The sequence below is a fragment of the Hippocampus comes genome, unplaced genomic scaffold (genome assembly GCF_001891065.2).
Source record: "Hippocampus comes isolate QL1 unplaced genomic scaffold, H_comes_QL1_v1.1 scaffold121, whole genome shotgun sequence".
Taxonomy (NCBI): Eukaryota; Metazoa; Chordata; class Actinopteri; order Syngnathiformes; family Syngnathidae; genus Hippocampus; species Hippocampus comes.
The window spans coordinates 466,490-483,202 of NW_017805986.1; the positions used below are offsets into that span (position 1 = coordinate 466,490).

At 43.5% G+C, this 16,713-nt stretch overlaps 1 protein-coding gene across 1 annotated transcript; it reads left to right on the top strand.

The window, feature by feature from the left end:
* The first annotated feature begins 217 nt into the window (after window positions 1-217).
* Window positions 218-15,846, top strand: LOC109528785 (phosphatidylinositol 3,4,5-trisphosphate 3-phosphatase and dual-specificity protein phosphatase PTEN-like). The gene is given in 10 exon segments (XM_019891749.1): window positions 218-958; window positions 10,345-10,429; window positions 10,525-10,569; window positions 10,647-10,690; window positions 11,517-11,755; window positions 12,396-12,537; window positions 14,302-14,468; window positions 15,142-15,238; window positions 15,241-15,350; window positions 15,503-15,846. Coding segments are annotated over 10 exon segments (1,194 nt in total). The 5' UTR covers window positions 218-879; the 3' UTR covers window positions 15,689-15,846.
* Window positions 15,847-16,713: the final 867 nt, after the last annotated feature.

Sequence of the window (16,713 nt, forward strand, 5' to 3'; positions counted from 1 at the left end):
GACGCGTGCATATCTCTTGTATCCTTCCGCTACGAACAAATAGTGACAGATTGCGTGTCTCTTTTCTCTTCAGATATCACCCAATATCTCATTTGAGTTCAAATAATAATTTACAAGATTTAGTTTCGGTGAAATAATCGTGTAGTTGTCCGTTTTAATCAAACTGAGGGACTACACGGCGAAGGCGGAGGGATACGTGTACTAAAAGCCCAGCCTGCTCTACCTTCTTTTTTCCTCGGCGGAGGCCATGATGGGAGCCTGAGTTCAGCTGGAGCGAGTAAAAAGGAAAGATGATTCCACGGGACGGAGCTGTCAAAGCAATCTGTGCATATTGCTGAATTTTCTATAGTCTGCATACATCTGAGGTGGAGCCTGTCACTTTTTCCCTTCCCCGCGATGTTCTCGACGAGTGCTCGGTGACAATGTTGAATCGCTAAGGAGGTTTTTTTTTGGATCGTAGCGAGCTAGCCTAGCTCCAACCCCCCTCCACCCCTCACCCCGTCCGAGTGACTGGATACGGGCTTTTTTTTTCTCCCCCTTCCTTCGGGGGTTACCAGTGACTTTTCTTCTCGCTTCGGACCGAACCCGGGTCTTATTTTGTGGACAACTGCATGTATTTCGCTGGGGAGTATTTGGAAGAGCGACCGCGGGATTGGAAAAGTCGGGCCTTCGCCGAGGAGAAGCCGAGCAAGGCCCGTCTTTATGTTCCAGAGGAAGCCTGTCTAATCCCAACGAGCTCGGCTGGCTAGCCCCGAGGAGGACCCCCCCTCCCCTTCACCCCTTACCGCGACCCACCGAACGGAACCGCCGTGTACCACCGAACCAGCTAAAAGCCTGCTTTCATCCGTTCCCCATAATAGACTCCTGTCAGCCGCTGCAATGACTGCCATTATTAAAGAAATTGTCAGCCGGAACAAAAGGAGATACCAGGAGGACGGCTTCGACCTGGATTTAACATGTATCCTTTCCTCCAGTGGGTTATTTTACTGATCCGTAACGCCGCATCGGTGCCTATTATGAATCTTACAATGAGAAACGTGAGGGGGGGAGCTAACGGGGGGCTAGCAGGGGGGCTAGCTGGGGCTGTCATCAAGCGTGTTTGAAAGATGGTGGATCTGTCAAAGCGGCGTGCACTCATGTCACCGTCGTATCTCAGCAGGAAATTCCCGTCCTACTGGACATCGCGTGTGTGTGTGTGCTTAATAAAATGCGAGGTAACTGGTGCTGCTTCGAGCCTGAGCATTTTGGAGGCGCACTAGTTTTATTCCGAACGTATCGGAACCACATGCAGGCGATTCCTGACAGACAAGATAAAACGAGCGGCAATTGATTGAATTTACCAGTCGTAATGTAGTTTTCGTAGATTTATGTTAGGATTTGTTCGATTTAGGTTAGGGCTGCACGATTATGGGCAAAGTTATAACCGCGATGATTATTTAGTCACATTTATTCATCATGGTGGTGAAAAATCTCTTATTTCATTGCACTTCTTTTCAACCAAAGAACTGCTTTAAAAATGCAATCTGAAACTTGAAATCAAATGCTTCATAATTTTTGTATACATGATGATGAAAGTAAAAGCAAATTTATGCAAGGATTTCACATTTACCTTGGGCTAAATGTATGTACCGCGAGCCCGTTTGTAAACCAAGGTAATGTGTCCCATTGCAATGGATGGAAATGCGATTCATTTTGATCGTGTGGTTAAAAATTACATTCTGTGCAATATTGACTGCGAACGCAGTTTATGATGATAAAATAACGTGTTTACGAGCGAATCACTGCAGTGTCTTGGACCCGACTACAGTTTGCACAGATTTTATCAGATGGAACGGATCGGCATATATTTTGCATTTTATGCTAAATCGGCCATTGGTTTTTGTATTGTCAATTTGCTGATTGATCAATGACATCATCAAAATAAGACATTTACAACAAACAAAATCTCGTTCACGCTAGGGACGTTGTGTGCTGCCATTGTTAATAATGGATATTAATAATAAATTGGAGTATCTGTTTTGACCTTCCGGTCATTTCTCCATCATTAGCACATTTTTGTGCAAGTGGCTGGTGCTACTTCTTGCTTGAGAATTTTGCAGTCTCGCTGTTTTAGTCCTGCGTGAGAACCATATCCGAGTTGTACATGTATTGTGTACCCAAGTAGGTAAATGAGTGGATTTCATCATTGAGATATCAATTATCCTCAACCGTCCTTAACTCCCAACATCCAGAGGTCTCAAAACTGCCATAGACCCAAAACTTGACATGTAATCTTTGTCACAAATTTGACTACTTGTCATTTACAAGTTTTGAACGTGTGGCTCATCAGTAAGCATTCAGTTGCGTTGTGAAAGGACACATTCAGCAGTTATTTATAATGTGGTCACTTTTTTTTTGTGTGTGTGTGTGTGTCATGCTAATAAGTAAGAGCATAAATCTTTCTGGTCCTAAAGTCTTTAATTGGGCTACCCAAAGTCTGAAGATACCTTGTTTTGGCTGGCTAATTTTCGACTTTGATTAGCACATTTTAATGCAACCGGCTAGTGCTGCTGCTTCTACTTTTTTTTTTTTTTTTTTTTTTTTAAGTTTCACTCGTTTGTAAGTTGGTAACAGTTATGGTTATTTATACACATATTCCTTGTCGATATATAGAAATTAATTGGTTGATGCTGCCCCTCGCATTAGCATTGTTGAGTCTTGCTAATTTTGGCTGTTAAGCGCTGGATCATTTTACGTGCATGTGTTGCTTTGTAGACATTGTACGCCAAGTGGGAAAGATTTTTTTTTTGGGGGGGGGGGCCTTACACTTGAAATGATTTGCTTGATTTGGTTTTCCCTCCATCAGGGCCTTGGTTCTCCTTAACAGTTGTGTTGGAAAAATAGATTTTCCAGATATTTGTCGTGTGTGTGTTGTTAATGTTTCATCTTAAATCCCTTCAAGTAGCCCTAAAATCGTATTGAAAGTCTTGTTTGTGCTATTGGTGTGTTTGTCCCTAAAAAGTCTGAAATTTGACTCCCTTGAGCCTGAAGATACTCAGTGCCTGTCCTCTGCCTTAGCACACACTTTGTAAGCGACTTGATGCAGTACTACTGGGCCTTTTGGACAACAGTACACATTATTACACATACTTAGGAGTATACCTTGCTTTAGATAGGTGCGTGAACTTGGAATAGGCGTATCAATCGATTAATTGATATGTTTGATTGATCGCTGTTGACTTGTGCGGTTCGGATTGGATTACTGGGAACTGAGACAACAAACTGAAGTTCAACATGACATGAGCTGTATCCAAGCTATGGCATAACTCCTGTCGGACAGTATTAGAGGACAGTGATATTAAGCAGGAGTTCAGAACATTCGGTGGCGTCATCTGAACACACACCAAAAAAAAAAAAAATGTGGTCGAATGTTCATGCCATATTTGGACAAAGTTAACAATGTGCGTCTGATTTGAGGTCCGAAATGATTATTTGAAGAACGAAACTGATCCGTTCATATCTCGGCGCAAAATCTCTTCCTCGAAGCTTTGCAGTGATAATTTCTCCAAACGAGCTGATGTTACTGCAATCTCCCGAGTAGAAATATATTGGAGCCACGGCCATAAGGAAGGAGTGCCTAAAAGACAATGTTCAAAGTGTGGGAAGAAGATAACAAACTAATGTATCATAAAAGCCCCGTCTACAATCGCAAACGTGTTCTACTAACAAACCGAGGATAAGAAGAGAATCATGTAAATCATACATGAGCTCACACAGTCTGTTAACACGGACTGGCTAACAGGTTAGCTAGTTAATAGCCAGCCAATTCTATACGCTTGTCCGCTGACGCCCACATTACTTACCAGCACAGGCTTCACTTTTAAAAGCTTGAACGCAGGTGGGAAAATACCCTCACCTCACTTGCATTGTCATCATGAATACAAAATTGATTATTGAATTTGATCAATTGTTATCCGATTGCTGGATTTATCAATGGACCGATAAAGTGTATATTCAGTTTGCAAACTTTGAGGTATATGCAGCCTTGCTAACCTCTCTCTGTGTCTGATGTATATATATTTATGCCAATTCTAATATTTGCCAAAAATTCCGACAGCGGATGAATTAGCTAATTAATAAAAAAAAATCTATGATGAAAAAAATAACATATTTTGGTTATGTAGCGCTTACAAAGTATTATGATCTGAATTGCAGGCTGAACATTTCACAATTTGACAGTGCTTTGTCCTTTAATGTTTAATATTTTACAATTATATTGCTGAGCGAGAAATCAGTAAAAAAAAGAAAGGCCTATTTTCGTCTGGGGTGGCAGGTGAGAGGATGTTTGAAAATGTTCGTCTTTTGTTGCAACGTGTAAAAAAAACACAAAACCAAAAAAAAAAACCTCAGCAAAAAAAAAGGGGGGGGGCAGATTTTTGCCCATTTTAAAATGGCCAATCTCCGCGGCTAAAGCGGTTGGGCTCTATCTGCTATCTATCTATTTCGTTGGCTTGCAAAGCATCAGTCGTATGCTCACATGATTTTAAGAACAACCAAAGTCGATCTGATGTGTTGGCTGTGGTTTTCGTTGCGGAACTGTGTACCTTGCAACGTTCAGTCAGATGTTAGCTGATGAAATGTCACGACTCCATGGTTTGAAGTGATTGTTGCCCGTACACAGCTTGTGGTGAAGGAGGCATGTCCCTCAAAAAGTTCGTGTGTGTGTGTGTGTGGTTGGGTGGTGGGGGGGGGCTTCTCAGTTTCTGGTTGTTACAATGCCGCCCCTGTTATCGCTTTTTGGCGCGGCGTCTGAAACAATATGCAGTTATGTAATACACACTTAAAGTGGAGTTAAGCAGTGATCTTGTTTCGGCCCACCGCCTCACTCCCCTTTGCTCTTTTTCTTGACTACTCCCACTCTAATTCTCCCTCCCCTCTTGCCCCTTTCCTCTGCTCTCCTCCTTTCCTGTCCCTCCATAGCCCCCCCTCCTACCCCCGCTCGCACTCTCTCTCTTGCTCAGTTGTAGATTTGGTGTATGCATAAAACCCAGGCAAGGGCTGGCTTTAAAAAGAAGGCGTTCCTGAAATGGCAGATTTTTTTTTTTTTTTTTTCCCCCTACTCGGAGCTAGAGTCAGGGGTTCTGCATGTGCATTTCCTCCCAGCTGCAAAACCCACGGACACCCCCCCCACCACCACCTCTCTCACCCCACCCACACTAGTCGGCCTCACCTCCCTGCCTGCCTCCCCTCCCTTCCTCCATTCCCTAGCTTAGTTTCTCCTGAGTTAATGCCGATCTGTGTTAGGAATTAAATCAAAATAAAACACTTGGAATAGTATAATTGGGATCAATTTGTGAGTTAGGTGCAAGGGTTAGAGAAGACTATGTAACGCTGTGTTTGACCTTTAATAAATACTTTGGTACAGAATATGGCTGGGATTATTGCTGCCGTCCGTATGCACGCTGGCTACTGTTAAGGGAGGCGTCCACTCGTGGCTCACTGTAGCTTACCGTAGCTGCTTGAAACAGAAACATGAACATGGGCAATTTCTCCATCTCAAAACTTTTCAATCGTGTGGTCACACTTGTAAGTAACATTTATTTTATTTTATTTTTTTAGCTATTTTACAGGTAAAATTTTTGAGTGGTTTTTGCCGTTTCCGGCCCCCGAAGGTTTGCCCCCTCGTTGCGGTGTGAAAGATTTCTTGGTACTCTACTTCACTTGGCAGTGTCGTAAAATTACTTTTTGAAATGGCAAAAAAATGACCACCTGGAAAAATTCTCCTCCACCCTCCTCCCCAATTTCCGGTTCTAGCCCAGGCGTCTGTAAGGTTTCCTGGCACTCGCGAGTCGAAAAGTGGGTTTTGAAGGGAATCAAATCAATCATAGTAGCCAAGCAGGTTGCTCCTAACCAGCTGTTGGCTAACATCAGCAGCTAACGGCACCGCCTGGGCTTCTTCCTTGCAAATCGGCGTTATTCGAACTCCACCCCATCGCGACCGACTCCATTAGGATGCCCTTCACTAGCATTCCTATGTTTTCAGTCTACGAATGGAAAGCAAAAGCCAGTTTGTGTTTGTGGGAACAAATTGCAAAGATTAAAGTGTGCGTTTCCAGCTTTACTTTCTCAGCAAGGGGTTTGACATTCACTCACATGGCTCAACAGCTTATACGGAGGAGGAAAAAAAAAAAGAAGCTCAACATCAAAACGATGTATCTAATTAGAAACACTGAGCTTCCCCATTTTGGACACAGGAAGTGTGAGAAAAGGTTGCCCTTTAGTCACTGGTTAAAAGTGTGAAATCCCTCGGCTTTATGGCGGGGCGCAGACTTCGCTTTCAGGTAGGCGGCGGCGGTTGCTTGCGCCAACTCGATTATTCTCTCTTCACGGCAACCTGACACTGATGCGCTTCTCTTTTTAAGAGCGTATGTGTGTCACTGTATAATTGGCCCTGACGCTTCCAGTCGCCCCTTTTTTTTTTTTTTCTTTTTTTAAATCCCTGTGCTGCAGCCCTGTTCGATGACATCATTCCATTCGGAAAACGGCAGTCGAGATGCACACAAGGCAGTGCCCCTTTCTTCATCTTTAGTATGCCTGCTCATTCACTGGCCATTCATTAGGTACACCTTGCTGGCACAAGATTGGAATCCCCCTTTTTTTGCTGTCAGATGAGATTTTCATGGATGTGGATATGATCGCGTTGGACAGTTGTTTGATATATATTTGCTGAATGTGCGTCCATAATGCCAGTGTCCCATTACTGCAGCATCTTTTATTGGATTTGCATCTGGTGACTGGAGACTCACTGCCATGTTCCAGAAGCTCACTTACTGTTGTGGTTACGGCTACTCTTTGATTGTTCTACATTTCTGTCCTAGAAGTGTTTTTAATACAAATAAAAATTGTATTTATGACTTAATGACCGCATTGGGGCAGGTTAGTGAGAGACTTTGGCACGTTCTGTCCTGCATACAAATTAGGGTTACGTCGCCATTTTCGGGAAGGGAGTCGAATAAACCAAGGACGAGCTCTTTCAAGATTTGCTTTTAAAGTGTAGCTCCTGTTGACCGTTTCGAGGTTATGATAGGAAAGGGAGCAACATTGTAAAGTTTGAGAAGTATGTGGCGTTCCCATTTTTCGTGTGTAGTCTGATTTGCCACAATGATCCCCCCTGGTTAATTTTCATGCGTGGCGCCAATTTAGGAACGGATTTGACATCGAGTCGTTGACTGGGCTGTTTCATCAGCCACATCGCCTACGTATGGATATAAATTTGTTTTTTTGTTTTTTTTTGTTTTGTTTTGTTTTTTTTTTTTTTTTTGGTCCCTCACAAATGTACCCCAATGATCCGCCGTAGAAAGGGGTGGGGAAAAGTCCACTGCCAGGCAGACAGCGACTCATCCAACAGGGTGACATCCACCCGGCCATGAACGAGGCATCCAGACTCTTATATTTGTTTGCTTGTTTATATATCCAATTATTGAAACGGAAATGATGTAACCTGACCCGCATCACAGACGGGCTTCCGGCTTTGCGTGCGGCGGACGATCATTTATTATGCGCTGCAGTACCGGCCCGTCTGACAAAGAGCAGGCAAAACAGGCGTCGTCAGTGACGGATTCATGGACCTTGCGTCAGGATCGACTCTGGAAAATTGCGAGAATGACTCAGATTTGTCGGAACGTGACCAAGAAAATGCCACGTTGAATTGTGGAGACGGCCGGACCAAACCGGCTTTGAGCACCGCAATGTCACGGCTGCGCCTCTTGTACGCAAGTACGGCTGCGCATTGGCTGTCATCGCGTCCCGACAAAAAGGTTCCACAAGCTTGCTTTAATACAACCATTGTCGCAAAAAAAAAAAAAAAAAAATGTTTGGATGCAGTTTTTCTTGATAAACCATCTCCTTCTCCTTTAAGTTCACTTTGATACTCACTACTCGGTATACGGCGGTGTTTGAAGTGTCACTCTTGGTTCTGTTGGAGTTAAAGAACCAACAGACCAGATACCAGGTAGAATGGCTGACTTTGCAGCAGAAATAGTGATACTATCTTTTTTTTTTAATTTTATTGTTTATTTTTTTATTATGAGCCTGATCAGTTTTTTTTTTCATGCTGATCATAAAAGCACCTGGTTTGGCCCTCTGATGCCGAAGCCCATTCTCTTCAAGCTTTTGCTGTACAGAATCGCTCCTCTCCATAGCTCGTTTATCATGACTGGTAATTTCTGTCAGGAGATTCTTTGACCTCTGCCAACTACGAGCCATTTTCTCTCAAGCCTTTTACTGGACCCCCTGCACCCTGCCCACCACCTTTTCCAGCTACTCCCCTCAGGCAGGCGCTACCGATTCATGCGCACCAAATCCAGCAGACACTTTAACAGCTTCTTCCCTCTAGCCATTAACTCCCTAAACAGTAACCCAAATCTACCTGTACAGTGGCTCTTTGCAATTTTGCACAACCCTGTGGAATAGCATCCCATTATAGTTATTGTAGCTCCAGCTCTGTACTCACTTGAACCACTGTCACTGATCTACATTCCACAGCACCAGACACTTTAAAGCGCTCAAGGACATCTGCATAATTGCACACTTGTTGTACTACAAATACTGCTACTGTTCACATAAAATTGTTTAATGATTTTCTGCACCAACTGTACAACTGTAAGAGTATATTATTCTACCACTGATCATTTTAGTTCTGCTTGATACCTTGCACATTGTCTCACAGTTGTCACTGGGTGGTACCACGGCACAACGGTTCACTTACATTACGGAATGTCCTTCCATACTTATTTGTCCTGTCCTTGTTTATGATGATACTAGTGCAGCGTGTTCTACCGGAAACAAATTCCTTGTGTGTTCTACATACTTGGCCAATAAAGATGATTCTGATTCTGATTATGCAAGATAGAGCAACTCACCTGGCAAGGCCTCCCTCACCCAACGTCAGCTGGACCCAGAGACCAAGCGAATATTCAGTGACTATCTTCATTTGTGATTCTGTAGCTCACTTAAAACTTTGTCCCTGCTTTGGCCCAAATCTTGATTGTTTCCCGTTTTGTGTCTTTCTATCACCGATATTTAGTCAGCCCTGCTTTTCCACTCAAGTCAAAAGTTTGCCTCAAGTCATACTTTATTCAGGCGCCTTGTTTGTTCTCTCAAACGTGGAAATCACAATTGCAACAAAGAACCATAATGAAGCGTCTGTCGTTTCGTACAGAAAATAAATAAATAAATCAATAAATTGGTTACACTTGGACTTGTCAACCACCAAGATTGTCGTGCCTCAAAATCCCTATAGAGCAGCACTGACAGAAATACTCAAGACCCTAACAGACGCACCAGATACAAAGTCACCCTGTAGCACGTTTTTTAAATTGGACTCAGGAATCGGTAGAATAGATAACTAGGTCTAATGGTTTACTTGTGGTGAGAATGGGTTCAAACTATCAATTGAACCCATCAGATGTGACCATAGATGGCCTAATCTGAACCTGACTGGGCGAAATGACTGAAAAGTGTTATCAGGACAAAAGTATTTCATATTGGTCAAATTGAAGTTAAAATTTCTCCCATAATCTCAGAACCGCCACCGTTTGACGGAATGGCAGAATTTCTGAATACTGGTTTTTATTTTGGGGGGGTTAAGCGCCATTTCACTCGTCCATGCGCCAAACCTCACGGTTTGTGTCACCGCATTTTGGTTTGCTTCCGTTTTTGTCTCCTGTAAAATACGGAGCATAGAAAGTCACAGTCACCTGTCATCCGCATTCTTGCACTCTTTTTGAACTTCGAGTGGCTCGCCTTGACCATTCCTTAACTGCTTCAACTGTCTACCATGTGATATTTGCCCCGGGGAACCCGGCGCAGCGACTAAAGCGTTTGGGAACGCGTGCGAACTGCACTCCGGCAAGAGATACGCCGTGTTGCAGCCGTGCCGATATAACGTTTGCGCTCTAAAAATACACGCAGGTCACGGAGCGGAGACTCTCCTCTCATGCGCCCACATGCGGTCCTGGCCCAAGCTCGGGCAGGAGCGCAGTTCTTCGTGTCCTTTCTCCTCACCGTCAAGGCCATCTGTCACAACATGCCAACACGCACAGATCAGCATCGCTCCCGCGCTCCCATCTAAGCCGCGCCTGTAATGATACGGCGCTATTGACGCCGACTCGAAACTTTGTCACGGTCTGCTGCCCATGCCTGCGTTCATGGACTCGTGTGCTCTAATTCCTAGCGACGGCGATGTCTCGTTAAATAGCAAAACAAGTAATTCATTGTGTTAACGTCGCCGGCCGAAAGCGCCATTCAAAAGGCTCCGTGCCCACAGACGACGCAGCGTTCCTTAACCCCGCCCCTCCCGAGCAGATATCTACCCAAACATCATTGCCATGGGCTTTCCAGCAGAGCGACTCGAAGGCGTGTACAGAAACAATATAGACGACGTAGTACGGTGAGTTGCTGCGCTCCCGCTGAAAAATGTTTGCTCTCCCTCTCTCTCTCGTTTCCTAACTTTTGTATGCCTTTTCGTCTCTCTCCTGTAAACAGGTTTTTGGATTCAAAGCATAAAAACCATTACAAAATCTACAACCTGTAAGTGTTCCTCACAGTTTATTTCCACTTTCTGAGTTTACTCATTCCTGATTTCTGACCGGATGTTCGCCTTTCAGCTGCGCAGAAAGACACTACGACGCCGCCAAGTTTAACTGCAGAGGTAGGCCACTTTTCCCCTCCTTGGCCCAATACGCACACACTTTTCCATAACAACTCATGACTAACTAAATTGGAAAATTACGGAAATTTTTAAAGGAGGAAACACTTCCATGCGAGTTAACAGGAATTTATGAGACCAAGCCAAAATTAAAGGGTGGCTCTTAATAAAAAAAAAAAAAAAAACGTGAATAGCGTTGTGGAAAATGTTTCAACTTTTCGTATTGTGAAACTTGATTGCATGCAGTACCGTTGAATTTATGCTTGTGAACTTCTCAAGCGCACTTTGGGAGATCATTCAAGTAAAAAGTTGTCCTCCAGATATTACGAGAGCATCCGGAGAAGTACTGAAGCATTGAGTAAATGCTCAGTAACTTCACGTGGTTGTCAAATAAACAAAAAAGTGGAGGCGTAGCAGCAGGAATCTGCAAATTTAAATGTTCCCCAAAAATATCACTTTGTAAAATAAACAAAGGAAATTCAACGGCTAGTACAAAATATCGACAGATGTGAAACCGCACAACAGTCTCACCAGGTAAAGTTTATTAATGACAATTCGGATTCTTCATGACAGGTGGATTCTTTGGACAGCGATGATCTGCTGATTGGGTCATAGGAATCGTTTTGAATGTGATACGTTTTCTATCAAATTACCCTCAATTCCCAGTTAAATCCCAATGGAAAGCTTCCAATTCTGAATCTCGCCAAAACTCCCCATCTTCACCCCCCCCCCCATTGGAAATTGTCCTCAAATTTTCCACCCCTTTGCAATCTTATGACTCATAGGCTTGTTAAAATCTCAACCAAAATGTCTGCCTGCCCTCCCTCAGTTGCACAGTACCCCTTCGAAGACCACAATCCCCCACAGCTGGAGCTGATCAAGCCGTTCTGCGAAGACCTGGACCAGTGGCTCAGTGAAGACGACAATCATGTAGCGGCCATCCACTGTAAGGCCGGCAAGGGCCGCACGGGGGTGATGATCTGCGCCTATCTCCTCCACCGCGGCAAGTTCCTGGAGGCCCAGGAGGCGCTCGACTTTTACGGCGAGGTCAGGACAAGGGACAAGAAGGTGAGGTCCACTTTTCAGGAACGTGGCCTGACCGCAGTAGGCCATCTGAACTCAAAACATTCACGTCAAGAATGACCGTACCTTATGGGCCATTAGGCACGCCTTTTTATTTAGGTGCAATGTCAATCAATAGGTCTTTTGACAAAAATGAATCAATCCTACAAAAGACAACACCGGGTTACAATGTACGTTCTCTATCAACAGTTGCATATGTCGTCATTTCACAATCAACAATGCACGCGCTAAAATTTTTCGGGGGGAAAAAACATTACAACACACTCCTTGATGTGTTTTTGTGTTTCTGCAAGGACATTTTTGGCACAGGGAACTAAAATGTAGTGTTACATTGTTCTACAAAGTTTTTTTTTTTTTTTTTTTTTTTTTTTTTTGGGCGTGTGTGTGTATCCCATGTTGATGCGAATAAAATGAACAATTTTGCCCGAGTCTGAAACATCACCCGGGATCAACAGTCATTCAGTATGTTTAAGTTGCAAGAAAGACTAGTGCGCACACACATTAAAGGCATATGTCAATCCTTCTGGAGCAACAGAGCCCAAAGTGGCCGACAGGTGCCTGGCATGTTTGGCATCTCTTAACCTGTCATCGCGGTGCTTTTTTTTTTTGTTTGTTTTTTTGCCAGGGAGTAACCATCCCCAGCCAGCGCCGCTACGTCTACTACTACAGCTACCTACTGAAGAACCAGCTGGAGTACAAGCCGGTGGCGCTGCTCTTCCACAAAATGGTGTTCGAGACTCTGCCCATGTTCAGTGGGGGCACCTGCAGTGAGTTACGCGCGCACACATGCTCATGTTCGACTTTTGGGAGCCGCATATTAGGTCCCAGGAAAACACACACACAAAAAAAACTCGCATGGTAAGGTTCACCCACGCTGCGTTTTACCGCCGCAGGACACTGTGGGTCCGGAGTGGAGCTTGTCGTCCTATTTGGAAGCAAACTGGAGCGCCGTACTCGCGGCCTGCTTCTTATTGATGAAGCCCTCCATCAATCCGCTTTTACTTCTCTTCAAGGTCAAATTGTCCTTGAAATAATAATGCTTTTTAGATATCATCAGCCCCCGCGCAAGAAATGTCTACCTCGGGAAGCTCCCAAATCGTAGCTACACGTAATATTAATCATAGGCAATGTACAGGAGTTCTTTTAAAAAATTGTAGGACAACATTTAGAACATACCTTCGGGTAAGCTAACGCACTGGTTTACATTCATATAAATGTGATGTGACACGGATACAGTCTTGAAAACCCGACTTTTTCTTCACTCTTAATTTAGTTACTATGGTTTCTTGAAATCGGTAGAAGTTGAATTCCTTTCGATTTTTTTTTGTTTAATCAACAATGTTCCTGCTGTGTCTTTCATGTGCAGTCTAAGTCCAGTTAAGCTCAATGTTTGTCTATACGTGTGCTGAATGTTGAATTAAAGTTACACGTTTGCTGAAGGGGTGTCTACTGCCTGGGAATGTCGCAAATGATGAAACATAAACATAGCGGGCATTTATATTCACAAAACACATTTGCTGTATCATTTCACGAATTTGACATGTATGTCTGCTCTGTTTATGGTGGCAAAAGGAATCAAGTAACCCTTTTGTATTAACTCGTACACGTGTAACTCACAACAATTTTGTCTTGTATGTGACTGCTGTGGTCCAAAAACTCGTCTGTAAGAAAACATTTCTGTGGCTTCCTTACTCTTAACTGGATGGATTCCGCCTTTTGATTTCTAATCCTTCCTTTTTCATGCTTTTTTTAAAAAGAGTGGACCTATTCTGAGTGATATCCACAACCCAGGTTCTAAGTCAACAGAGATCAAAGAATCTGATTTGGATTTTATTAGATTTTTTTTTTTTGTACTTTTTTAGTGCCAAACAAACCATTATGACATTTATGATTTTTCTTTTTGTAACAGTTCCTTTTGAAGTTTTGTGTGCTGTCACGCAGTTTCCCCCACCCCTGCCTTAAGTGTTTTGGTCGAGAGCGAGTTCCCCTGCCCCATGTAAATATATCTGTAAATATTTGTGTTCACCTCTCTTGTGTTTGTGCCTGTCGTGCTCTCTCTTCGAGAGCCCCGCCCGCCCCCCATGCTGTTGGGTGCCGTTTGTGACCACCATCTCCCTTTTTTTTCCCCTTCTCCTCTCTTAAGGAGACAGTACCGTTAAAAACAGGAGCGAGCCAACCCCTCAGGGCTTCAAGAAAGGGAATTGGCATTGGGGTAAATGAGCCTTTCATCCATTTTTACATTCCATTCATTTTCTTTGACCAGGCCCCAGAGATCCAGCATCCGTAGGCAGGTTCAGTCTTTAGCCTGGCAGGATAAAACCAAGCTATCAGAATAGGGTCCTGCATCTCTGGTTTTGGGTCTTTTCATGTGTAGCATGTTGCTTTCTCTCTTGATTGTCGGTGCATTTGCATGCATCCACTCACGTAATAACACATTGGCATCGTCGCCCGCCTTGGGCGCAAAAAAAAACCCTCCTTCCTCACGATCGCGCCTTCATATGTGTGGCGTCCTCATCGCCGCCTCTTTGCAGATCCCCAGTTCGTCGTGTACCAGCTCAAAGTGAAGATCCACACGTCCAACCCCACCCACACCCGGCGTGAGGACAAGCACATGTTCTTCGAGTTCCCGCAGCCGCTGCCGGTGTGCGGCGACATCAAGGTGGAGTTCTTCCACAAGCAGAACAAGATGATGAAGAAGGTCAGTGGATGCTTGGCTGCTCTCTTTGCCATGATTAACGGGTGCCCTTGAGCAAGGCGTTGAACCTACAAGCTGTAGCTCATCGTGTCAGTTGACACTCTTGCATTATTTCCTTCAGCCGCTTAAAAACGAGGGCCAGACCGATGCAGATTTTGCGAGGCAAATTATGATACTTGGCAGAATCAAATTCTGATTACCGATTAATTTAAAACGTAGATGTATGTCTAACTTAAATCACACTTGCAACAAAGATATGAATTATAAATAGAACATCAAACTGTTTTATATTTAAAATAAAACAGCAGATTTTTTTAGGTGTATTTTTAATATTTAAATTATTATTAAAATAATATATATATTTTTTTTGATGTGGTGGATTTTTAAATGTCAAAAATCAGATGGGAAGTCTTGAGTAAGATGTCATCTCTGCTGTAATAACTCAATTTCTTCTTGTCCGTCCCAGGACAAGATGTTTCACTTCTGGGTGAACACCTTCTTCATCCCTGGGCCGGAGGAAGGAGCGGAGAATTTGGCTGCTCTCTTTGCCATGATTAACGGGTTTTTATTTTTTTGATGTGGTGGATTTTTAAATGTCAAAAATCAGATCCATGGGAAGTCTTGAGTAAGCTGTCATCTCTGCTTTAATGACTCAATTTCTTCTTGTCCGTCCCAGGACAAAATGTTTCACTTCTGGGTGAACACCTTCTTCATCCCTGGGCCGGAGGAAGGAGCGGAGAAGCTGGAGAACGGCGCGGTGAACAACGCCGACAGCCAGCAAGGCGGCGCGGCGACAGGGACTACCTCATCCTGACGCTCACCAAAAACGACCTGGACAAGGCGAATAAGGACAAAGCCAACCGCTACTTCTCGCCAAACTTCAAGGTAAACATGGAAAATCAATCAACTGTAACATCACTTTGAGGAAATAGATACTTTTTCAAATAAGGGTTCAAGTATGCTCGCTTCAAGCTTGCCACTACCAGTTGAAATTCCGCTCCCAGTTACTGATGTCTGTCTCCCCCCCACCCCCACAGGTGAAGTTGTATTTCACTAAAACCGTGGAGGAGCCTTCGAATTCTGAGGCGAGCACTTCGACATCCGTCACGCCGGACGTCAGCGACAATGAGCCAGACCATTATAGATACTCTGACACCACTGACTCTGATCCGGAAAATGAACCTTTTGACGAAGAGCAGCACACGCAAATCACAAAAGTCTGAACTCTTTTTAAATAAGAAAATTTAAAAAAAGAAAAAAAAACAAGAGAAGAAAATTATACAGCAGAGAGAAAAAAAAGGAGAAAACTTGAATATGAACTTTAAAAGAAGAACCTTTTTGTCCCTTACCCCCCCCCCCAACCCAGATGGCAATAGAATATCATCATGTCAAATGCCAATTTTAGGGGAAAAAGATGAATATCCTGACCAATATATTGTTTTTGTTTTGTTTTTTTGTCTTTTATTTTTTTATTTTTATTTTTTCCCCCTTTTGGCACAGCGTGTAACCACGTGCAAGGTATTGACACTGTTGCCCGACGGGGAAAAGGTGCTGTAGCTATAAAACAACAACAACAAATGTGTTTATATCTATATACATACCTATATGTATATACATATATATACACATTCAATATATAAAGGATTTTTGTGTGTGTGTGTGTGTGTGTGTCAAAGACAATGGAAAAAAAGAGAGAGTACCACAATCAGGAGAGACGGGAGTTGAAGTCAAGGACGATCTACTCGGGACAATGCTGCTCCTTCTCCTGTCCAAACCAAGGCCAGTGCTGCAGTCACTTTGTTTCACTCCCTCTTCTTCCTCCTCCTCCTCATCTTTTACTCCTCCTCTTCCTCCTCTTCCTTTACTGTGAATGCTTCTTGTGCTCTTTGCAGGCTGTCTCACGTGACTTTTTTTTTTTTGGCCTTTGTGCAGTGCAGTCTAAAAGCATTGCCATTCCTGTTCCCACTGTGTATACGTTTAAATTATGCAGAACAAGGCATCCCATGTAATTGTTAATGTTTTTTTATCCTAAGATAATAAAAATATAATACACAAAAAAAAAACCCACGGGGGGGACGAGTGTTTGCAATCATGTCCGCACGACCGTTTAACACTGGCATACTGTTCGGGTTGACTGTAACCAGTTCCTACATTGAGCTTTTTTTGTGTGGACCACCATGAGCCAAGTTGTGGTGGCCTTGCCAGAACTGGCGCTGGCCCCGATTTAAAACAATACTTAACCAAATTT